Genomic DNA, 27304 nt, shown 5'->3' on the forward strand with positions numbered 1-27304 from the left:
TGTTAATTCCTGACTGTTAAAAGGCGGGCGATTGTCAGATTTCAATATGGCTGGAACATCATATGGTCTAAAGTGGTAGATGAGTGATCCTCAACTAATGGAAATCATGAGTATTTGTCCACAATTGCCATCAGGTGATGTCCATTGTCAAGTAGATCAAAAAAGTCAATGGCTACTCTCTCCCATGCATGCTTTGGGAGTTCTGATATGTTTAAGGTGTTTTGAGTAACTTTTGTATAAAGGCAGATGCATAGATGACGGGCCTTTAATTCTTTTTCAACCGTCATCAAGATATAGAAACCAGACTCGGTCTCAGAGAGCTTGTTTTGTGACAATGATTCAATGATATCTTTCACGGCCTCCTTCAATCATCTCCAGAATCAGGATTCTTACTCTTTGCAGTAGAACTCCTTCCTTAGTTAAGAACAGTTCATCTTTGACATTTTTGTATTCTTGATATTCAGTGGTGAGAGGTTGAGTGTGTTGGTTCCATGACTGATGTGTAATTATATCTTTCAACTTTTGCATGCCACTATCATGGCTCATAGAAGTGATACCCTCGGCTAATGAAATGGCAGCTGGTGTGTTTGATTTTACAATAAAATTGACATTGGCTTCAGCTGTCTTGGACGGAATACCGTGACTTTGTATAGGCCGTCTGGAAAAATAGTTAGCAGGGTTCTGATCCTTCCCTGGATAATGCACAATGGTATATTTGTACTCTTGTAATCGAAGTCCCCATAGTCCAATGCAAAGAGGCAACTTGGCCTTTGGATTGTCAAATATAATCAGTAAAGCCTGATCATCTGTTGCCAGCAAAAAAAGGCTTCCCTTACAGTAACAGATGGAAATGTTCACAAGCCCGTACCATGGCTAAACTTTCATTTTCAGGTTGTGAATAATCATGTTTTGTTTGGGACAAACTCCTACTTGCATATGACACAAAATGCTTTCAAGCATTTGGGTATCTGCTGTGCAGTGCAGGGAAAGCGCCTAACCTGACTGGGCTAGCGTCAACATCAACCTCTGTATGAAGCTTTGGATTGAAGTGTGCCATTTCGTAGCATTCTCATTAGCTTGTTTGATTTTCTTAAAACTTTTCTCACAGTCAGGTGCCCAACGAAATAAAACATTCTTTTTCGTCAATTCTCCCAATGGAGCATTTATATCTGGAACAGTAACTGATCATGCCAAGAAATGAACACACCTGTTGGAAAATGGCCCTCTCTGAAGGGTCACCCCAAACGTTTTACCTTCCTCCTTCTCTTTTTTCTGACCTTCTATTTGTTGGCTTTAGGACTCTGGGCACTTTACCACTGCTGACCGTTGCTAAAGTGTATGTGCTCTCTTCTCTCAACATGGTAACATTGGCTCATGTCCAATTGGCATATTTAATTTACTTACAAGTCCCTAGTAAAGTGCACTACATGTGCCCAGGGCCGTAAATTAAATGCTACTAGTGGGCCCACAGCATTGATTTTTAAACCCACCTAAGTAGCCCTCTAACCGTGTCTCAGGCCTTTACTGCAGGGCAAGTGTGTGCAGATTACTGCCACTCCGAGTTGACTTTTAAAACCGCTTGACAAGCCTTAAACATCCCTTTTATTACACATAGATCACCCCTAAGGTAGGTCCTGGGTAGCCCTATGGACAGGGTGCTGTGTAAGGGAAAGATAGGACATGTTCTTTTATGTTTTTCATGTCCTGGTAGTGAAATAGCCTATTTCGTTTTTCACTACTATGAGGCCTACTCCTATCAGTTAGCATTGGGAATTCTCTTATACACTTTTAAGGGGTAATTCCTGATCATAGAGGAGGAGCTTTTTCATGTTTGATAGTTTTAGTATTGTAATGAGAAATCCTCCTTACTGTTGAAGATGGATTTCACAATTACTATTTTAGAAATGCATCTTTTAGAAAGTAAACATTTCTCTGTGCATATAACTGTGTGCTTTGCATCCTGTCTCCAATACACATCTGGGATGGGTGGCAGCGCACTTTTTGCATTCTCTCTAGACAGCCATAAACACAGGAAGGTGAGGCTCATCTGCATTCTGAGCACTCATCTGCATTTTGATGGGTCTTCCAGGGCAGGGAGGAATGGGAGGGGCTGAAACACTTCAAAGGGTAGTGGCCTGACCCACACAAAGGTTTGATTACCTCCCACAGATAGCATGGCAGACAGCACTGGGTTGAAAGGGATCCTTGTACACTTCAGTGAGCTCCTATGAAGTCACCCTCTCCTTCAAATACACTTTTGACTATAAGTACTGGGTGTCTGAATCCCCTAAAATCAGACACGTCTGTATCTTGAACTGGACTTCTGTCAGAAGAACTGCTGTGCTGCTTAAAGAACTCAACTGGACTGCTTTTCTGGAAGGACTGCTTTTCTGCTTGCTGCCCTGCTGCTCTCTGACTCTGCTGAAGGAGAGTTCAACTCTACCTTCCGTCCAAAGTGATATCCAAAGGCTTGCTGGCTTGCCTCATGTTTTCTGAAATCTCAGGGACACAAAAGACTACTTGCAATTCTGCTTGTGCTGCTTGACTCTGCGTTCTGCGAGTCTTACCCTGGCTTGAGGTGCCGCTCAAGTTCTGCACATAACTGCGTGCTACAGCTGTGTTGCTACAAAATTTATGCATCTCCTGTCGGCGTGTATCAGAACCGGCGCATCAACCCAGTTGTAGAAGTAAAATTGGCACATCCCACGGAAACAGGGCTTTGCCTTCAGAGATCGACGCACAAAACAGCGTGTCGCTGCAGCTTGTTGAGATCGACGCATCCCCTTGTCTGCATGGAAGAATCCGGCTCATCGCTCATGCCTCTCGACTCCGGCACCCGTCTTCGGAACTGACACATCGCCTTCACTGCATGCAGACAATCAATGCATCCTGTGCCTGTAGGGCTTGACATCGACGCATCTCGTTGCTTGCGACCAGCAAAGGTACTTTTTTCACCAGGGCCTGCATGGGCCCTGTAGCCAGTCGGAGCTCCATCGGGGTCATCCTGAATTTTTACTTTTGCCCAGTTCAGAGGGAACTAAAATAACCTTTATAGCACTACTTGCTTCTAAGCGCTTTACTGCATTTATTCTTTTAAATTCAATATCTCAACTTGTACACATTGAAACTTGGTAGTTTTGGTATTGTTTTGTTTATAATATAATAATCCATATTTATAAACATGTGTGGAGTCTTTTTGTGGTGTATTACTGTGTGTGTGTGTATATGTGTGTGTGTATTGTACAAATACTTTACACATTGCCTCTTAGATAAGTCTAACTGCTCTATGCCAAGCGACCAGAGGGTGAGCACAGGCTATCTCTTAGTGTGTACTTAGCTTACCCTGACTAGAGCGGTGGTTCCTGCATGGCATCAGTGTGACTTCAGTCAACCAGGAATCCCATTTCTAACAGCTCCATAGAAACATCTTGTGGGGATCCGCATTTGACAGCGTGTGTACTTTAGCAGGATTGGGTGGTATACCCCCATCAGAAAAGTTACGGCCAAATAATTTTTACTTTGTCTTATGGAGCTCACACTTATCTGCATTCAAAGTCAAGCCTGCATCAGCATGTAAATGACATACTTGGGTGACAGCTTTATCGTGCTCTTTTTGTGTAGCTCCGAAAACCCATGTGTCATTGCTATATTTGAGTGCATTCATGACCAGCTGTATGATACGTCGAATGACATCGTGAAAAAGTTCTGCAGATCGTAACACACCAAAATTAGGTCTTTTGTATCGAAACAGACAAACATGTTTGGAAAAGGTTGTAATGTAGCTGCTATTTTCTTTGAGTTCCAACTGATAACAACCTTTATTCCACTAAAGGCGAGAGAAGACCTTGAGACAATATAATTGTGTTATCATGTCTGCAATGCATGTAGCAGGATGTAGTCCTCGTTCAATTGCCTAGTTTGTCTGAAGCATGTTAGCACATATGTGTACAGCTCCTTCACTGCCCTTTTTGGACACTACCCTTATAGGAGAAACCCATGGCGTTGGACCAGTAGGCTGCTCAGTGATATCAAGCTTAAGTAACGATTCAAGTTCTTTTTCAACAGCTTCTTGTAAATAAAAAGCATTTTGTATATATCTTGGAGAAATAAAACAGTCGTCCTTATTAATATGCAACTTTACTTTCATAGTCTTAAATTTTCCTAAACCATGAAGCAAAAAGGGATTTGACTTACTATTTCATGGTAAGCATTCAAGTTGTGGAAATCTGTGCTGAAACTGAGTAGACATACACTTTACGCTGTACCTTGAAGCACATGATTGGGTGCTTGCACCTTCATTTTCTTGAGTTTCATTGGCACTACAAATGAACCTTGACTTTTTAAGGACGTAGATGCAGCCATCTATACACTTTAATTTTCAATGGCATAAGTTGCAGTAATGGAGACAATTCATTACACCTCTCCTCAGGCAAAATGTTCAAAAGGTATCAAACAACCATTTGCTTTCAGTGTATTCTTCAGATAATATTTGAATCACTTTGGTGCTTTTTTTCATGCCGACTTTTTCTTGACAGACATTTTACTTCACATGCAGCCAGTCTAACTTGCACGTTCTTTTCACGTTGACATGGCACAACCATCTTCTTCACTTCCCCTTGATAATGATACAGAAGAACGGTTTGATGATGATTTAGATGACAATCGACTTGGTTCAGTGTTGATTAGTTTTAACTGATGTCACCACTTGGCCTTGTGGGTGTTAGTCGTATGTTGCTTCTGGAATGTTCTGGTGGCCTTTTTGTCTTTGCGCTGTGACACACTTACTTTTTCCTGACTTTGCAAACCATCACAAAATGGTTCTCCTTCTGACAGCCTTTACATATTTTTCCAATGGCGGGACATTTATCTTCATATGGAAATGAAAATCCACATCTAAAACACAACTTCGTTTTACATGTAGACATAATTTTGTGTTCTTCAGTCTTTTGCTTTGGGTTACTTTACACACTCATGACTGATTCATTCATGGCTCTTCGACAGATTCATGCAGCTCAGCGCCTGGATACCCTATAGGGATATAAGCTGGGCTATACAAGTACTACATGATTGATTTATTAATTCTGGACACCTCTGGCCTCCATTTCAGCAGCCTGTCTATCAGCCTGCTCTTCAACTCTGACTGCCATTAACATTCACTCTAGACTAAGAGTTTCTCTCAGCATTTGTTGTCAGAATGAATCTGACAAGCATCCATCAATAACTCTAAGACACATGCTTCTTCATAATTAAATTCACTGAACTTAGTGTTTGAGGAGTGTGTTGAGTCTGTCCACAAATGCATCAAAGGTTTCACCAACTTTCTGTTATTCTTGACTGAAAATGTATCTTGCACAGTCATAATTAGGCATTGGATTAAACTTGAGATTCATTGCTTCTTTAATCTGACGGTGTGTGATTTATTTATCAGTTTCCAGCATTTTCTTTATGACTCCCTTTACACCATCACCATCAAGATTTTTTAGATACTTGATAATCTTTTTGTTATGAGTTTCTTCAAGTGCATCAATGAAATCATCAAGAGTCTCTATCCAAACAGTCTATCTATCACCAGCATTTTGCTTTTAGGTGGTGTTAAAAGGTGGTGGTGGTTTCAGGAATGCAGCAGCATTGTAAACCAGCACAGAACTTAATAACACTGTTTGTGGGTCACTGTGAATTGGTTTGTGCAAACTTTCTGTGACACCTTGCGACGTACTGGCCTATGGATCATCTTCAATGATACCTGGAAAAATTATTTTCTTCTTGATCTCCATCAGAAAAAGAACCGTTTACTATTCCGAACACCTTTCTACTCTTCTATGGCCTGCAGCATTGTTCTAAACCTCAGTCAACAGTTTTGGTGGCACGCTGCTTTGGGTATTTACGACTCTGTAAGTATAACCCTAGGCATTTCTGCTCGAGGCACTTCACTGAGTGCAGTGGTATAATGACTCTCTTTGATGGGTCAGTAAGTCAATTATTTCTTCCTCTCTAAACATCAATTTGCATTTTCTGTTCATAGCATTATTTTGCAACTTTTCAGTTATCAATGGCTGCTCTTTGAAAACCTGTTTGTATCCGCCTTCTAAGTTAATGCTCTGTATAATCTATAACTTTATCTTGTGTGGCAGCTCAGTACTTTTATGTATGGCCTAACCAGCAGGTTCTCGGCCAACGACATGTAGATTCTCTGCAATGTCTTTGCTTCCTTCAACTGTTCACAGAGGCTCTAGTTGCACGTCGATTCCGCACTTCAATGACAACAAACATGGCATGCACGAGCAGTTTGCTTGGACTACCGCAAACTCTCTGGGAGAGCACTGTTGATATTCGGGTTACTTATACCCTGTCTTGTTGCCATTTGTAGCCTCCTCCCAAACCTGGGTACATGTCAATGACTATGCCATACACGGAGCTTAGTATTACATATCTTTATTTGTGTGCGTGTAATTGTGAACTCAACATTCTAAACTAGCCTTGGGGGCGCTAGAGGGCGCACTGCGGAATGGCTGGCTAGTTAGACAGCTCCGCCGGATGGATCAGTTTCTTTGCTAAAACAACGTAAATAAGGTCGCGGATTCTGTTGCCAAAATATAAAATTGGACAGCGGAAGATGGCCTGCACACGATGAGGTACTTTTCATCGCTATACGAGCTGCTAAGCGGAAGAGTTTTGACTCGTTGAGACAACCGTGGTCCGAGACCTGCGAAGGCAAGATGGCGACTGCCCGAGGGCTGTCGGAGCAGTGAGCGGCACAGACACCTGGATCGCGCATTACAGAGCCGCGCCGATGCCCAGACACAGACCTGTGAGTAGCAAGGGCAAAATAATGTCCTGACAGCAGCCACGTAAGGCGAAACTGATTCCATTACGGCAAGATCACTGCTCGATTAATTGCGGGGGTTCGAAACTGACTTTCTGCCGACTAATGGGCACATGTGTTATCCTTGCACGGGCGTACTGGCTCTTGTTTAGTTATGGCACGGCCCAATAGCATGAGGCGTCACAACGATTGCCGTAAATTGATATCTTGGCGCTAAGACAGGCGCGAAATACTCTGGTGCAACGGAACAATATGCATATAAAGGCGCGAAGAATGCACACCAAGATGGCGGCACCCAGTCTGCTGTGATACGTTACTGGCGCCATACCGATAATTGTGAAATCGGGTTATGGGTACGGCGGACACACGCAAGCGATCAATGGCTGCCTGCATACACTATGCGTGTCCTACTGCAAGTACTATGAACAATACTTAACATAGTGGACGAACGGCTTGTGCATATATAGCGGCTGACTAAGCAGTGGGAGTTGTTGTAAGATCAGACTGCACATTAGCCTTATCACCACAGAATAAAGTCATGTGTTGAAGGATCGGAGAAGGTACTGACCCCACGGCTCTATCCACCATTAATGCTCGGCACCTGATTATAGCCGCGCGAAGCAGCAAACAATTTGTGCATGTGGTGAAAATAAGCGATGTTCGCAGTTTAACGTCAAACACACAAGAAACGCTCTGCCGCATGTGGGGCACATGCCGTGTCTACAACACTGCTGCACGGTGTCACAGCGAGCTGCTCACTGTTCTCAGACGATCCTGTTGTGCTGCATAACGCTATGATGTCTCGTACTTTGCACGACTAGCACGCGGTGTTGGTCGTAGAGGTAACTGCGGGAGCTTCAAGTGGAATACGCCATGCTTTACCCACCGAGACTAAAAGTAACATGGGAAGGCAAAGCTACACTTCTCACCTCTCCTAAAGCGGCAAACGACTTCATAAAGAAAATCGCAAACCACCGCAAAAACGATCAGCGACGACAACAAGAGCAAGATGAAGACTGAAAATGGAGGGTATGTTCCGCTCTATTTCTCCAGTTAACTAGGTTGAAACGGACATGTGTTGGTAGTGGCGATGACTCTTTTCCAATGCCAAAGGAACAGCACAGAAACTTCATCGATGGGTTAGGATTAACTATGTCGCATTATTGACTATTACGATGTGAACTATTCCCCCCAATATGTAAGATGCAAAGTGTGACCTGATTTGCACATGCGGCGAGATACGGTCAGAGCGCAGGGTAAGACACGGTTGTACTACCAACCCTTTGTTAAAGTTGAGATATACTGACTATATGCACTGATTGGAGCTAGTTCATTATGTGATGCAAACAAACACTAACTAGAACGAAGTTGCTCGCCTACGGCACAAAGTGATGCTTAGACCTAACAACTCACTTATTATAGATGAAGACGCTGTAACAAACACTGACCGCTTGTGATACACAACTGTACTGAAAAACTAACTGTTTCCAAACAATACATCCGAAAGATAATTCATAATTCAGTACTGTGTCATCATTTCTGTTCTTTAGCCCAGATCAGGTGGGATAGACGTTACAACTTCCTATCTTCTACATGGACACACTCCCTCTGTTATTGTAACTATGCTTACTTAACAAATTACATGGCAACGCCACAATGTGGTAACACACACGCCACAAAGTATTATTGATACGTTGGATATATACTAAGGTGAATACAAGTTGTGATTAAGTTATGTTTATGTACTTGCTCGCATTTACGATGGATTGCGGATGACTGTTGCTGTGCTATCATTATCTCCCTGTTGCTGGGCGATCCGTATACATTAATGTGGTATACATGGCAGAAATCCTGTGACCTTATGAGATCACGTAACTGTCCACATCCGTTAGTTCGGATGGTGATGTGCAATCCGGGCGGACCCCCACATGGGTGCTCCCCAACACAGTTTAATTACCAATGGGATGTTCATTAAGGGTATGCCATCAGCAGGATTGGGCTGCTGTTGTGGGTCGGAGGGAGGGTGGGGGGGCTGTTCTTGTTATTTATAGATCGGACCACTTGAGATGCATTACCTACACCCAGCTATGCCACTTTCATCATTACATACACGGAAACCATCTGTACTGCACTTACGATTTCCTGTGGCCCCCCTTAGACGAGGATGGGGAGGCAGTTATACCTACTCACAACTCTCACTATGGCTAATACTATATCTCAACCCAGAGTATTGAATGTTCTATCATGGAATATTAGAGGGTACACTAACCCCAAGAAAATTCGTCGTATATTCGCCTGTTTAGACAGATGGAACATCGATATTGTTATGTTTCAAGAAACGCATGAGTCTCCACACTCACATGCCCAGGTGGGGCGAAGATGGGCTGAATCGATGCACTGTTCGAAATACTTGTCCTATGCTAGGGGTGTTTCTATATTGGTGAAAAAAGGCACGAACTTCAGGGTGAACACAGCAACACTAGACGCCAATGGGAGGTATGTTATAGTACAGGGCGACATACAAGGTAGACAGATAACACTGGTGAACACGTATGGTCCGAACACGGATACACCGGAGTTCTTCCGTGAAGTTTGGAAATGCCTAAGCACTGATCCTGATCAAACGTTACTATGGGGTGGCGATTTTAATATTGCACTAGATGATACACTCGACAGGTCAGGGTACACGACAGAACATCACACACGTGCTAGAACCGAACTACTAGACATTATGCTAGACTTATCCCTAAAAGATATCTGGAGGGTGCGACATCCCGGGATCAAAGAAGCGACACATACATCTGTGCCCCATGCTAGCTGGTCGCGGATAGATTACTGGTTGGGAACAGCTGACATTTTGTTATGGACGCACGCCATAACACACATGCCCAAAACACTCTCGGATCATAACCCAGTCAAACTGTCGTTAAACATTCTGAATTACATACCTCCACCGTACAGTTGGCGTTTCAATTCTAGCGCACTCACAGACCCGCTATATGTTGATACCATAGGAAAGGCTATAAAAGAGTACTTCAGTCTTAATGCAGACACCACGGAAGACACGGGACTTTTGTGGGAAGCATTCAAGGCAACAATACGGGGGGTCTGTATATGCACGACCGCTGGTATACTGAGAGACATCAGAACACAAATTTCACGATGTGAATCCACACTCCGTGCTTTAGAGCGGCAATATGAATTAACCCCAACTCAAAACATACTGAGTGACATCAGAAATATGCTCACTGAACATCAAACATTCGCCACCGACAAAATTAAATATCTAAGCAAAAAACATGTGGCTAGATCATACGGGGAAGGAGGCAGACCAGGTAGAGCACTAGCTACTAAAATATGTACTGGACACAAACAACACATAATTACGAAGACTGTTGGGGATGATGGACTAACACACACTGATCAGACGGGCATTTTACAGAGCTTCGTGCACACCTACCAAGATTTATATACATCACGACCTATCGCCACACAACGCGAAACACTACAATACCTTGATGATATTGCTATTGGTTGGCTGTCAGATAACCAGAGGAAATATTTAGCCCAACCATTGACGAAGGAGGAAATAGCTGAAGTTATAGCATCATTACCAAACGGGAAGGCACCAGGACCCGATGGATTCACTTGTGAATTCTATAAAACATTCAGTGACCTACTATCTCCTTATCTAGTCGATATGTTCGGGGAGGCACTTGAAGCGCAGATACTTCCAGCCACATTGCGAGAAGCAATGATTATAGCATTATTAAAACCAGGTAAAGACCCTGAAACATGCCATTCTTATCGCCCTCTGTCTCTGTTAAATGTAGATTCCAAAATACTAGCTAAAGTCCTCGCTACCCGATTACAACCACTTATGGTCACACTAGTTCTCCCAGATCAATCGGGATTCATCCCCACTAGAAACACCACGCACAACACCTGAACGCTCTTTGCCACTGCGCATTACCTTACACCCTCCACCAGGGCGGCAGCAATCATGTTGGACGCTGCTAAAGCATTCGACTCCATTGAATGGTCACATTTCATAACGATACTGCATAGAATGGGCTTTCCTCGGATATTCATTCAATGGGTACAACTACTTTACACCAAACCAGTGGCTAGGGTCAAAATCAATGGCTATATATCAGAGACTATTACTATAGAGAGAGGGACGAGACAGGGTTGCCCCCTGTCCCCTCTACTATTTGCACTAGCACTAGAACCTCTAGCCTGCATAGTGAGACAGAAGCATCACCACCTTGCACTTCAATTCCCAAACAGACCGCTGCATATATCCCTATACGCAGACGACATGTTATTGTACGTCAAAGACCAAGCTGTCCACCTTGACCCACTCCTAAGAGTGTACATTCGATTCGGAGGGTACTCGGGCCTGCAAATAAATTGGGACAAATCCTCTATCTTTCAATTAACTGACTCCACACAACGACACCCGACGGAATACCCGCTAGAGTGGCAGACAGACCCTATACGATATCTAGGCATTTGGTTTCACCGAGACCCCGAGGTGGTAATCAGAACCAATTATGGAAGGACGATTGACACACTTGAAGACAAAGTTATGAGATGGATCGAGCTTCCACTGTCGCTGGCCGACAGGATGGCGATCGTGAAGATGGTAATACTCCCTAAACTACTTTATCTTTTCAATAACATTCCGATACAACCCCCTAAAGAGGTATTCCGACGCATCACGTGAATGATACTGAAGCTGATATGGGCAGGTAAAAAAGCACGCATAAAACTAGACACATTAACGCTACCTATTCATAAGGGAGGTTGGGGAGTACCGGACTTTTGGTTGTATTACCTGTGCGCACAGGCCCAATTTGCCACACACTGGTATCACCCGACACCATATCTAACTCACGTGGCGGTGGAGGAAGGCGATGCAGCCCCGATCCCATTAGATGCCATATTAACGCATATCAGACCTCCGCTCCATAATAAAGACATAAACACAATCGACACTACAAACTCTGCTTGGAGAACCCTAGGCCGAATGATGCGTAAACTCCCACTCTATGCTCCAGCACTGCTGCTACATCATCACCCGAATTTGTCTGTCACTGGTGAAGAAGTGGGCATGAACCTGTTAAAACAAGTGGGTCTATGTACAATGGGCGACGTCTATAAAGACGGCACTTTCATTACAGATCAGGACTTAGCCTTTATTCAACATCCGACAATGCTCTTTCGTTTTACATTCCACAGGCTTAAAAGGGCGTTGCAACAACACTTTCCGACCTTCCCGAACGAACCTCAGACAATGGACACCCTACAACTGTTGATCACCTCCACGAACACATCACATTTGGTCTCACGACTTTACACTCAAGCACAGACAGAACTAGACCGTAGGGCAACCAGGTCACTGGAGAAATGGAATACACTTCTAGACGCACCTCTTACAGACAAAGAATGGGACACTACATGCACACTCACGAAAATACTAACACCAAATGGCAACCTACGTATAATCCACTTCAAATACTTACACCAGGTATATTACACTCCAGCCCAATTGTATAGATACGGACTACGTGAGGAAGCACGATGTAAAAGATGTGGACATGACCAAGCAGATTTTATACACCTGGCCTGGAACTGTGTGAAAATACAGGCCTACTGGGCGGAAGTAGTTGCAAAACTGACCGAAATGGTAGGAATACCGATTGCATGCACAGTTACATGTTGTCTACTGGGACTACTACATAACGTAAAGGCGACGCGACGTAAATTTTGCGTCGTAGCATTGTTATTAGCCAAACGCAGACTTTCTATGTGCTGGGATAGTCCACACAACCCCCAAATCAAACAATGGTTGAAGGACATGGCGTATTGCCAGGATACTCTTAGGACATACGAGGAGTCCCTTCCTCCGAGATCTAGACCCAAAGACTACTGGACATACTTCACTACATACTTAAACGCCCAAGTTGAGAATTAAGGGGCAAACAACACCACTAGCCATAGCTGATAACTAGTATAGGTATTACTGGATAGAGGTTTCGCATGTATCGAGTCATTGACATGTGGAGCTGGAGTTGGAATGCGGTAGTGGACTGATCAGGTTATGTTAGACATATATATTTTAAATAAAATTGGAAAAACTGAGACCAACCGATTTTGTAATCGCGGCCGGCCCACAGTGGTTGTAGGCGACTTGCTGTGTAATTTAATAACTGTTGTGCATGCCATTTGCTCACGTTTCACTGATTCAAAATCACGCTGCCAGCCTATTTAGGGTTGTGGGCACTAAGCTGTGTACAATATGTGCATACCGATAATAAAGGTCTTGGAACAAAAAAAACAAAAACCAAAAAAAAAACATTCTAAACTAGCCTTCATTGCATTCTGCTCTAATGCTTACGTCACAGCTCATCCTAGGGGGAGCTCATCACCGAACACGGGATTAGCCGAATGAGGATACGGTTTTCAGTACTCTGTTGGACGATTTAAGAAATACCAAATTTCTGGAGAACAACTGGGATTAATTAAAAAGGATTGACGCACAATTTAATGACTTCTGCTTTCTTCAGAACCCCTGTGTGGGTCGGAAGTATCACCGCACGTAAAAGTCACTATTCTGGACATTATAGCCTTGAGAAAGTCGCAGGACCACACCCTGTTGCGACGAAACGCATTGGCTGTTGCTGGCTGTTGCTGAAAAATCAGAATAAAATGTGGCAAAAAGAATCAGTGAAAAGGAAAACTGTTCAAATGTGTCGTTGTAGTGATGTTTATGTGTATTACTCAAAGGGAAACCTTATCTTACTTTAAAACGTGTGCTTAGAAGTAGAAATTGTGTTTAAAGAGCTTGTCTCTTGTTTTGTGGAGTTAGGTGGTTCTCCATACCTTAGAGCACCGTTCGAATTACTCTAAAAAACTAATAGATTTTATATTGCAATTCTAACCTCAAGGCGCCTTATACCTATACGCATAACCACTCCGTTAGCATTCTACATGTAATAAAATGATAGTTTTTTTAAAACAAAATTGTAAACAATTATCATAACCTATTTTTATAAATTATTTTAATTTGTTGAGACATTCCACAACAGAACGTACACCTTATATGTGTTTTTTAGATGTAACATTAGGGTTAACTCGAATTTGTTTATGGGCAGGTAAACAACCCTCAAAGTATTGTTGCATTTTGGATATTTAAATGATTTTATGGATTAACAATATGTAATGATGTTTTTAGGACTATTGACTGAATAAACTTGCTTTTGAACTTGAACCTGATAATGTAGTAGTGCCTTACAAAGCTTTAGGAAAAATGACTGGTTGGTTGTTCTGGTTTAGTGAAAACTGCACTCTTTTACAGATTTGCGTGCCTACTTGCATTGCACCCCATTGTACTCATTTCACTCCTTCCACCATTGATATACTAAATTCCTCAGCATATGACAGTTACTGATTATCCATGATCAAAATGACAAACCTGGCCTGGAAAATTATATGTTGCTTTGTTCAACTTATGTAATGTTGCTGTAATATTTCTACTGATAAATATAATTGCCACTTTGAGCAAATCCATCAGTTACTTTATAACTGGTAAACGCATTATGCTAGTTCCTGTCTGTAATATGTAGCTTTTCACCATTAAAACATGCTCCTGCATATATGACGCATACGTCTTTGAATGTCACACTGTGAACTGTATGGCCCTTACTTATTTTTTAGTCCATAGTTCAAGGCCTTAAAATCAGACCTTTCTGTTTAAATGCATATTGATCATTTACGTTTGATCAATGTACTGTGTTAGTTCTAAGACCTGAAAAAAAGTAATTTAAACAAATGTTGGTTTTTGGGGGTTTTTTTTAAAAAGGGAAATTGATAATAATATTGTAGTGGTAAATTTCCATTGCTAGGAAATATCTACTTTAATAAGACATGTAAACTTTCGAAACTGCCAGACCAATAAATAGACTTTTAGAAATACTGATGGACCAAGAAAAAATGCTATTCTATCCGCGATTTGTTATATTTTTAGCTAAAATATTGCAGAGAAAGTTTACACACACAGCTACGAACGCATATGTCAAACTAGATATGTTATATTTCATGACCCTATCTTATCAATTCAGGTTTGTAATTTGTAATGTCACCGTTTTCTACCTTAAATCAGGTTGTTTCTTTGACCAATAAATACATTACTCTAAACGATCAGCATGTGTGTTTGTGTTACCATTTTCATCTTTGCAATTGAACTTTATAAACAATAATTGATGGTGAATTTCAGAACCCAGATTTGCTTCCTGATATTTTAAAACGATTCCCACCTGAACTCGAAAACATCAGTGTTTTGTATGACTCAACTATTATTCTGTCATGCCTTGTGTGATTTAGTTTGCACTAACAGGATTTCATGTTGATACCGATGTAAATTGGCAGTTGGTTATTGACTTCTAAAAACAAGACAGCGTGTTTTTAACAGTTTTTATGTCTCTCCTGTGCTGTTTTCTCTAATCAAAACAGATGTGTTCCAAACCACTGTGAGCATGGTGGCGTATGTACACAGACATGGAACAGTTTCAAATGCAACTGTGAGGGAACCGGATATTCGGGGGCAACTTGCCATAACTGTAAGTACGAATTTGATTATTGTTTGTTTTGTTTTGGAGTGAAGGGACCTGGGGAAATGAGCGAGGAAGTTTGAAATGCAAACACACACTGAGAGCAACCCGGTGTTGAAGAGGAGTTAAAGGGGCGTTTTTCGTAGAGGTGAAGAGCTTGGCTGGAAACAATGTGCACCTGTTATTTTTATAGAATGCAGGTTTGATCTATAAAAATATGTATCTAAGTGCTCTTTTTTTCAAATTCCTTAAATATTAGTTGTTAAAAACCTTATGAATTTGCCAATTATGATAATGATCTCTAATTACAGTTGACAACTTTTACATTTTTTATAAAACACTCACCAAGTGTTGTGTTTGTATTAAAAGGAAGAACAAAATAAAACAAAGCACGTCCAATATTTATTTCTAGAGGACAGGTGGGCAGACCCACTATTTCAATATTAATTTGTGAAGGTCTGAGGGGAGTTCAATCCTGGTGCCAAGCCAATTGTTCGATGCATTGAACCGTTCACATTTAATCCATAATGCTTCTTCATATTATAAGGAGTACTAGTAAAGCCAACTTGTCAAACTTTAAACTGTCAACACGTAATTACAGGCCTCTACAAATAGTAATTACATGACTTGTAGGCACAAATGTTGTTTCATATTGAAGCATAGCCTACTGGGTTTTCTAAAACTGTGAAAATGTAGGAACAAGGGAGGGCTTTCTGTATAGTTTGCATTTACAAGCTAAAGAATTGAATGTGAATTTTGTACTTGCAAGATGTCTCCTGAAAAAACTAGGTGAGCACTCACTAATCATTAATTTGGCAGCACAATTAATATCATTGTAAATGCCACTAGAAAAAAGCTCAAACTACCTGAACACTTTTTTAAACCAATACTGAAATTAACCTAGCTGGGTTTGTTGCATATGTAAATGATATTACTAATTAGGAAGCTTTTTAGTAAGTGTAGTTTAATTGAGTACTCAAAGATTAGTTTGATTAGATGGCTAGGTTCAATTAGTGTCAAACTGATCAGGCTCAATTAAAACTCAAATTAGTTGAGCTTTACTTGAAGTTGAATAATTGAATTTGCATCCAAAATATCTAACACTGGTCAGTGGGGTTCAGTTCTCCTACAGTTGAGGAATACGTCAACGCTTCTGGTTGAGCACTCTTTGAGCTTACAGGTGACCAACGACTCATTAGTTTCAGTGGAATCACTTGTTGAGAGGTGGAATGATACACAAACAGACAATAGCTGTAGGACCCAGAATAACAGCCTCCTGAAGGAAGCCAAATCCCATTGTATGTATATTTAAAATAAATGTAATAGTACATCTGGCAGACAACTGCACTTTCAAGCCAGACCTAAAACAAACCCTCACAGAATGTGTTGATTGTTTTGAACACAGGATTTTGATCTTTCTCTTTTCTTGTTCATGAAAATAGACAAAATGCACTAGTCATTCAAAATGCAAGTAAACCAGTGGCAAGTGGCTTATACTGAGGGAGTTGGAGCAGGGGGGCACAAACAAATGAATAAATACAGCAGACTTACCTTCCTAACTTGCAGTGCAACGTCCCCCCCCTTGGGTGTCTTCTTTAGGCTCCGGACGCTGTAACCTGCACTATTCAATACTGGCACTGCCAGCACAGCACACGAGCAGTGCCAGGATTGGATAGAGCAGCCTCTCTCTGCTCTCCTAGAGCACCGGAGCCCTGCCCTTTCTCTAACTCAAAGACAGCTAGGTTAGAGAACTTTAAAATGCGCATGTCTGGCTGGCCCAAGACGGTCGGCCGAAAAGACATGTGCATTTTAAAGTGCACAGCTCCCTGCTGCTTCCACTTGGCAGAACTGACCTGCCCTGTCCTGACACTTAGTTCGGGACGCGTTGCTGAAAAATAAAATGGTAATAAATAAAATGTATTACCGTTTTGTTTTTCAGCTCTGGGGCTTGTGGATCGAAGCTCCTCTGCTCAACTTGAGGAGCAGCCCCTGAAGTAACTCACTGACTAAAAAGTATTGTAACTGGCAATGATAGCTCATGAGCTTTGCAAAATAGGTGAAGGTCCCCTATGTATCACCATTATTGTGAAAAAAAGCCTTTTTTAAAATTTTACTGGTTCTAAATGCTTAAACTTAATTAGTAAAATGCTTGGAGATAAAGATTAACAACCTAGAAAAATATGCATGTATTTAAAAAAATATATATTTCTTTATTAGAAATTTTGAAATAGACAGCTTTACACCAGTCACAACACGGAGGTCGCATTTGATTTAAAATGCCCTTTTGAAAAAAACTAGTCCGCTTTCGGAGTTTAATATAAAAAGTTTTTTAAAAAGTTAAAAAAAGAATGTCAGAATAAGTACTTGAGCTAAGACCTATTTTGTATTCCTCATAGATATGACTGGGCATATGTAAGAGGAGGTTCTGTTTAGCTCAGCAAAAGGGTTATAGTATTTCATTATATGATCTTACAAGATGTGTTATCCCTGGTTCTAAATGGGTCAGATTTGTTCATGGTCTTTTACAGTATTGGGGCACTTTGCAGTATATTCAATCCTATACATTGAAGTGGATCGCCATTCACAAGTTTTTCTGTGAATGTCTTGTATGCACCCTATAGTCCTAGGCATGAAAAAATAAAATCCACCAGTACAAGCATATTGGTACATCATTGCACACAGTTTAGCATTAGAGATATATCAGGACAGAGTGTGATGTAAGAAAGTGATATTGTAATCTCGTCAATCTAGTGTGTGCATGACAAGGTGATTATGTATAAGTAGAAACATAATTTGAATTTAGAAGGTTAGAATATCATCTGTCTGGTCGTCAGAAAATAGAGATCTAAATGTTATTAAAACATCTATTTTGTCATTGAGCCTGAAGATCAAGTGTTCATGACTTGCCATAGTCCTCATTTATTTTAAATAGTCATCGTGAGACAGAGGTGTTGTGGATTTTCACAATCTCAGAATACAACCCTCAGAAAAGTTGTAAACCATCTTTCAAAGTGGTTTTTAATTTCAGGGATTCTACACAGGTCATGGTAACAAATCTTACAAGGCTAATGGTCTGACAGGTATTGCACAGAGCTCTTTCACATGAAACCTTGACAAGGAGTGCCGGAACAATTGATAGTCAAGTATTATTAGCTGGGGTATTAGGTCTCAAGTAGCTGAAATTTTTGCTTAAATTTGCAGAATTTGATCTATGTGGTGTGCAATGCCAGTTTTGTACTATCTACTTGTAGCTGACCTTAATTCCAGCCTTTCTAAGGCCATAGTCAAGACGAAATAGTAGCTCAGTCCCAATCTTTTCTGAAAACTGTGTTGAGATTCATTCCTGCCATCAAGATTTAAGAGCTTCAATAGTACGTACAGACTATTACTGTAAACCTACCACATATGTAGAGGTATGTTCTAATTAGCAATGATAGTTTGTTGTATGAAGGAAGGCCCAGCAGGCATCTTGAACAGTGAGAGAGCAGCAAGAATCTCCACTTTATTGACTGTGTTAGCCAGAACTCTAGATTTAGATCCTAAAAGAACTTGGTTCAGAGACAGAGAAGAGTAATAGGTGTGTTACCATAGCAATATTTGACTGTTTCCAAGATTTACAGAAGAATAGTTTTAATTTGATCAAGAGTCTGGCACTTTCCCAAAATGGGGTCTCTGTGTGAATGTAACTACATACGTTGAATCATTTATGGACTGATCACCATAGCTGCATTATGAAGAGTATAATAGGTCTAAAACTTTCAATAGGTTTTTAGATTTACAGTAGAGGAGCACCAGGCCAGATCTCAAGGTGGTGTTGATCAATCCTGTTCTACATAGGTTGGTATGTGTCTGTTGGTGTAAGTCTTGCTATATGGGCCAATTGATGAACAGCAGAAGAGAACCAAAAGTGTGGGAGTCATAGTCACCCTCATATTGTGACAGCATGTCGTTTTGCAAGTTTAAGACTAGGCCTATCTGCGCCCCTTATAATTCACTTAAATAATGACAATATTTTAGTCAGGAAAGCACACAGATAAATCACCTAGGTACCATTCCAAGATGTAATTAAACAATTGAATGATTGTTATTTTAACTGATTTGACATTGCACAACAGTGATAGTCTCAGCTCTGACCAACAAATGAAGTCAGTCAATACTGACAAAAAATTGACTGAATGTTGTCTTGTGTCACGTCTTTCAGCTCTTGGTTGACCAGATTTCCTAAGTACCTAAGGCATTGTAGAACAAATCTAAATACATGTCTTCCAAGTACTGTTCTGTTGATGGATTTAGGAATTGGAAAAAATCACTTTTGGACCAGACAATCTGATAACCAGAAAGGTTTGAAAAGGTAGATATTAATTTCAAGAGATTGGTAATTGTAGACTTCGGAGAGGAAATCATGAGAACCATATTATCTGCATACAAGGATATTTTTGGAGGTCCTGTGTGAGTAGCAATCCCCCTTTCATTTTTTCATCTGTCAATTTTTGGCTGCTAGAGATTTAAGTAAGTGCAAGCAGGAATAGCAAGGGGACAATGGGCATCCTTATCTGGTACCTCTTCTCATTCGAAATATATCTGACATAAATTCACCGCAGTTTGTACCACCAGACCTGTGTAAAGGCAACTAACATCACCTATAAAGTCAGGCCTATGCCAGCCCTTTCCATAGTCCTAAATAGTTACCGCCATTCAACAAAATTATAGATCTCCTCAGCATTTAATGATAGAGCTAGCATCTCTTCTTTGATGATGTCCTAGGCCTACTTTGATGTGTATTGGCAAGAACCATCACTTTTTCATGTCCAGATTTAACAAATCAATTGGCATGTAGCTGTCACATAAGAGGGATACTTTGACTGGTTGGGGATCAGGGAAATCATTGTTGGATTGACTTTTGAGTGCAGGTACCTGTGGATTCTGAATTTTTTAGTGTTCCACTGAACTATTTATCTGTGGTATTCCTATTGATCTTGTAGAAAAATTACCACAGCATTTCCAGTGCCCCTTCATCTACAGCCTTTACATTTTATTTGTGGAGATATTTCCCCTCAGCTGTTCATGTGAAAGTCTTGGTAAAAAAGCTTTAACCATGGATGCCTCTTCCAGTTCCATGGTCCATGGTCAAGATGTTTTGTGATTGGTAAAGATGGCTAAAGAACAGCACAAACTCCTCTCGAATATCTAGTGGACAGGGCGTAATTTGCCACATCTCATGCATTCAGCTTCCACCTTCAACACTCGCAAACAAAGGAAGTCCACAACATGGACATTGCTCACCCTCCTGCAGTACAAACTCACATCACCTCCAACAAAAATTCTTTAGACTTCCTACTAATAAATGCTTCTTCCATTACAAAAAACAAGACCTATATTTGACCTATTGATAGACATATACACAAAACCTGACTTACTTTTCATCACTTAATCATGGCATGGGGGGTGGATATGGCACTGTTTTTGCATGAAGCTGTTCCACCGGAAAACTGGAAAACAAAATTGGATAGGCAAAAAAGGAAGTGGTTTAGCCATCATATATAAAGAAACACCAAATCTCTTCTCAGCTGTTCATGTTTTTTTACAAGGTTGTGGGACCTTGCTTGTCAGATCCAACCCTATCCCAACCTTTTCATGTTACATTCTCTTTCTCTACAGACCACCACCTAGCAATGCAACATTACCAGACACATGGCTAGACACAATCTCTAACATTTTTACAATATACTCAAACATATGCATCCTTGGTGACATCAACATATGGTTTGACAAACCTAATATGCCACACCCCAAAACCATCCTCACTGGACTCAGAACACATAACCTACAGCAGCCTTTTCCCAATCCCACACATATTGCTGAGCATGCATTGGATATCATCTTCACCAACCCAGACCTAGTTACATTCCAAACAATTACCCTAATCACTTGGTCAACCCACTACCGTGTTGCCCTCCAACACAAGACACAACAACTCCCCCCCCCAAAAAGTCATATTGCCCTCAACTACATATCGATCTTGGAACACTGGTTGCATTCGATTCTGTACAGACACTCTATGGATGGCTCCAGAAACCTTTAATCTCCTAATTCTGCTGAAAACATCTACACATAGCAAAAAAACACACCCCTTGGATGAATGGAGAAGTAAAAAAATATAAAAAAATAAAATGCTAAGCTTTCACACAACTGGCTTAAAACAAGCAACCCTCAAGACAAGATATACCTCCACAGACACAACAGAATATTCAAGTCTACAATTAAAAGGGCAACAAAATATATACTAGTTCAACCAAATCCACAATGCAAAGTATGCTAGTAAAGAATTTTATAAAATTCTCACAGATTCTGTGAGCCAATATGAAGCTACATAATTTTGTAACCAATTAAAGCATACAATGAATTCATATGTAGGCAATAAAAAACAAAACAGCCACAACCCATTTTCTAAAAAACCCTTCAGGGAATTGCAAGCACAGTCTCTATGCTTCTTCAAAGAGCTATCATTGACTGAACCTCTGGATTTTGCCAAAGCGAGCAAGCCAGCAGGCTGCCCCTCTGACCCTTTTCCACCTGAAATCTTGAAAAACATTTGATTATTAACTTTTGCGGCCATCCCAGTCAAAACACTCAGCAACAACACCTGAGCAGATGGAGTTTACCCAGAAAACATAACGCATACATACACCAGTTATTAAACAATCCTAATCTGGACAATCAAGACCCTGACAGACCCATAGCAATGGACTGTTCCTGGATAAACTTATAGAAAGAGTAGCTTTCGACCAGATGTCACAGTTCATTGAAGAGGATTCCATACTTTCTGACTTCAAACTGTATTCTGCCCAGGGGGAGGCAATGAACCATCCCTTATCTCTATGTGGGATAACCCTAAAAATGTGGTAGACCAGAACAGAGTTGCTGTCCATCTTCTCCTAGACCTTTTAGCAGCCTTTGATGCAGTGGATCATGACACACTAATCCAAAGACTTGAGGAAGATGGAATAGAGGGAACAGCTCTCTTTTGGAGCACATCAATAATACACAATAAAAACAAATATTATACACACTCCTCCTTTATCTTCTAAACCATACTGCTTTAAATCAGGAGTCCCTCAAGACAAAATGTTCTCAACCATGCTTTTTAACATCTATAGGAAATTATTACAAGATCTTGCAATCATTTTGTCTTCATTCACCTGATATAACTATGCAAATGTCATGAAGATACTTCTGGCATTGGCAAACACAAGGGACATTGGAACATCGAAAATCTTTCATTATCTCCTGGCCATTGATCAATGGATGACATTGTGCCACCTCAAATTGAATGCTTCCAAAACCAAAATACTCACTTGTGTCAACTGGAAAACCTACAGCCCTCTGTGGCCCAGGCGATCTAGGACCAGCAACAAAGTATCTAAAGAGGTAAGAAACCTTGGAATTTCCATGGAGGCCAACCTGTCAATGAATGCATTAGTGGACATGGTACCCAAATCAAGCTTTCTCACAATGAAAACACCGTGACACATCTTCCCACACCTAAGATTCCATCACAAGGGTCAAGCTGCCACCTCTTATGTCTTATCAAAACTGGATTACATGAATGGTCTGTATCACGGCTCACCTCAGTCAACTATAAAAAGATTACAGAGATTTCAGAACACTGCGACTGGACTACTCTTACATTAAAAGCCCCAAGCACACATCTCACCTGCCTCGAGGACCCTGCACTGGCTACCAGTTGCCAGAAGACCCACCTTCAAGCTGTTTTGTATTCCACAAAGCAATACATGGCAAAGGAGCATTCATCATCAGGTTGAAAATCAACAAATACATGCAATACAGGAACCTACACTTAAGAATGGCTCCCCGCTTCAGTGTTCCTATATACAAGAAAAAACTATGTGTGGAACATCTTTCTCTGTTCAAGCAGCCGAACTATGGAATTCACCAGCCACACACATAAGATCCACCAACAACCATCTTTGATTCAGAAGATTACTCAAGAGCTGGCTCTTTCACACATGACAAATGCACTCACTAAACAACAGTGCGCAATAAAAGTATACTCAGACATGACCAACTATGTTTCTCACAGTATACAGATGAAGTTATTGTTACACATGGGTCATTGTTCATTGAACTATACCTCCTGTTATAAAACGATAAAGTTATATGAGGAAAAAAGTATATATTACACCACAAGATACATGTGTATCAGACAATATCATAATTGCTACCTCTATATACATATAGATGTATATAGAGAAGAGTATATGCCTGCCACTAAAACTAACAGATATGTTATGAACAATTTGTATACTTCACCCCAAGATAAATGTGTACAGCAGACCACGTACATATTGCCCCTTCTGTGCACGTCATTCGCATATGTGTATTGTGTTCATTTCAGTTTAATATTTAAAAAAATCCTCTTTCAACATTTGTCCTATCCCTCCTCTCTCTGACTTATCCCAAACCTTTCTGACAACTAGTAACTCCAAAACTTCCATCTCAAACTTTCTGCTTCTTTTTCAGCCATGATTATACGGAACAAGGGAACCCAGGGCGCAATAAGCTAAGGACCTTGGGTAAGGATTTATTCAAAAGAAACAATGGTCCTTAGACAGTAGGGAGAATATTTACATAAATGAATATAGACTAAATAGAACTATATTGATAGGAAACATGTCCAGCCGGACAATTTTATTACCACAATAAAAATAATTCATAAGGAAATTTAAACAAGATGGAAGTAGGACACCAGCCGATGTCCGACTAACCCAATAGACACACAAACATAACAAACACAAATAATAGGCAAGAAAAAGGTCATCCAATTATCATGAATTGTAAACAGATGATCCAGCGTATACACATATGCATGAGCAATTATTTATCAAATATGCAGTTAGTGTATTTATGGTCGACGACGTTTCGAACCATGCAGATTATTGGTTCATCCTCAGGACAGACAAATGTTGCCTAAAGTAGTGACAATCCAATTCAAGTCACACTATGCAATTATCAAATGTCAACAACAGGTATTTGTGTCATACAAAACAGAAATGGTAACAAAAATAGAAGGGAGACAAAAAAAAAAAAAAAAGGAATAAAACATGTCTGTAAAATGAATACTTAAGACATTCTAGAACTGTTGGAGTCGTGCCAGACACATTTTATAGTGCCAACTTGTGTCAATTTCATGCTACAGCATGCCGTCGTGTTCGGGGTGGCTGTATGGTGTGCACGCCATATTCATGCACAAATTTATTTAATTTGGTTGCAATAATCAAACGAATTAGGGGGCAGGGAGTGGTAATAACGCAAAAATGATTAGTGCTCGAACTAATCTATTTACAGTGCAATGTGCCTGTACGTGAAGGACTGGGGGTGTGAGGATATATATAATCCACAATGTGGTTATATATATCCTCACACCCCCAGTCCTTCACGTACAGGCACATTGCACTGTAAATAGATTAGTTCGAGCACTAATCATTGTTGCGTTTAGCATGAAATTTACACAAGTTGGCACTATAAAATGTGTCTGGCACGACTCCAACAGTTCTAGAATGTCTTAAGTATTCATTTTACTGACATGTTTTAATCCTTTTTTTTGTCTCCCTTCTATTTTTGTTACCATTTCTGTTTTGTATGACACAAATACCTGTTGTTGACATTTGATAATTGCATAGTGTGACTTGAATTGGATTGTCACTACTTTAGGCAACATTTGTCTGTCCTGAGGATGAACCAATAATCTGCATGGTTCGAAACGTCGTCGACCATAAATACACTAACTGCATATTTGATAAATAATTGCTCATGCATATGTGTATACGCTGGATCATCTGTTTACAATTCATGATAATTGGATGACCTTTTTCTTGCCTATTATTTGTGTTTGTTATGTTTGTGTGTCTATTGGGTTAGTCGGACATCGGCTGGTGTCCTACTTCCATCTTGTTTAAATTTCCTTATGAATTATTTTTATTGTGGTAATAAAATTGTCCGGCTGGACATGTTTCCTATCAATATAGTTCTATTTAGTCTATACTCTTTTTCAGCCATGTCACTTAACTAAGGACGGGCACACACAAACACTACTTACAAAAACAATTTACTACTTCTATCCCTTCTCTAAACTCTACTAAACATGCAAAAAATCAGGAGCACAAACATAACACAACTAATGCAAAGAAAAACAATTGTACTAATCTACTAAAATTATTCTCCAATCTTGGGTTCCAGAGTAGCGTGCTACCCACAGCAAAATGCTTCAATACCTCGTCAGAAGTAGTAAGCACTATATAAATACAATATTCAATTATAGGTGTAATTCCTTGTTCTTATGACTCCGATGGCCATTGAATACTATTTACATCTTTTCTGTGCCTTATGCAAAATGCGTTCTTCCCATTTTCGTATTGTTTCCTCTTCAGACGCCTCAGTGCATATACAGCCACCCAGGTAAAAAATGACTTGATTAGATTATACTGAACCCTCATTGTCTAGCTGAAAATTTGCAAACAAGAATTGTATTTCTTTCTTCTGGTAATTGATATTGAGACATATTCATATGCCATTCCTATGTGGGAAAGAGAACAAGTTACATCTCTAGTTGTGAGGATATCAAGGTGTAGTCTGATTCAACTTCTTCAACAATAGAGCAACAGGCAATAATTGGCAGTAAGTTGGCAGTATTAATAAAAAAGTCCTAATGCTGTGTAAACATGATATAAAAGAATTGCCCTCTTCAAAAGATGAAGTAATCGCCAGATGAGTATTAGCACATTGTCAGTTTGTAAGTTACTGTGGATGCCCCTTTCTGTTGTGTAACTCACATCTGGACTACCAGATCTGTCGCAAATTGGATCCACTGTGAGGTTTCAGTCGCCCCACTCACCTGTTTTGTTTGCGTTGTTGGCCTAGACAGCATATTGCCCTGTATAAAAATGTTACAAAAATGCATTTTTACCCTCATTGCCCGTCCAATGAGCTCTTTAGTACTATAGTAGTTGAGAGTGATTCACAAATAAAAATAGCTCCCCATGACATTTAAACGCAGAATAGCATGTTGAGTGTGGCAATACAGTAGGAGTGCTACACGCATGGAGGAATTTTGAGGCCAGATAGTTCATATATATAATATTTTATTATAGGTAATTAGATAATACATGGTGGTGGTCACTACTCCGTAGTTACAGTTAGGTCAGAGTTTCCAAAGAAGAGAGTTCTTTGTTTTGGTAATAATTTGGCACCTTTGACAAATCTTCATAAAACTTTCCAAAAAAAAGGGTCACCCCCTCAGCTCCTTTCAAGAAAGCAGGGTAGAGAAAAAGGGGGTTGGAAGTCCAAACCCATTTTTCCTAAGTCATTTCCCATAGGATTTTCAAGAAGCATTTTAGAGAACACAGCTGAGCAGATTTACACCAAATTTGGCAGAAAGCTAGATCTTTACTAAGAAAACGTGCTTTTTCTGATTTAGGGTAAATTTGTGCAGGCATTTTTGAGAAACTAAGGTTCAAATGTTGGTGATATCTGGATGATTGATATTCCAGTGGTACTACTAATTAAACAAACTAGAGCGATCTGATTGGTTGAGAAGGCTTGTTTCCCCCATAGGGCTCACAGTTCGAATGGGACAGGGAATTCTGTCCCAGTCCAGAGGTCTTGTGGTACAAAGGAATCTTATTGGCTGGCCTCAACACCAACAGAAATGTTGCCTCTGCCATTACAGGACAGTGAGACTCCATTTACATGTCAAGAAGATAAGAACAAAAAGGGATAAGGGGCTAGGGTTGGGGTACCCTGACCCACTGGCCCTTGGGGGTGAGTAAGGTTTCCAAAGTAACCTCCA

The 27304-nt window shown here is 40.4% G+C and overlaps 1 protein-coding gene across 2 annotated transcripts in view; it reads left to right on the plus strand.

Moving 5' to 3' along the window:
• CNTNAP2 (contactin associated protein 2) overlaps nucleotides 1–27304 on the plus strand; it is a 2169461-nt gene that overhangs the window by 1426980 nt on the left and 715177 nt on the right. For both annotated transcript variants that reach the window (XM_078663547.1, XM_078663548.1), the window contains one exon: nucleotides 15341–15447. In XM_078663547.1, the coding sequence (XP_078519673.1) occupies nucleotides 15341–15447 (107 nt within the window). The remainder of the gene's footprint in view (nucleotides 1–15340; nucleotides 15448–27304) is intronic.

This window comes from Lissotriton helveticus, chromosome 10 (assembly GCF_964261635.1).
Source record: "Lissotriton helveticus chromosome 10, aLisHel1.1, whole genome shotgun sequence".
NCBI lineage: Eukaryota > Metazoa > Chordata > Amphibia > Caudata > Salamandridae > Lissotriton > Lissotriton helveticus.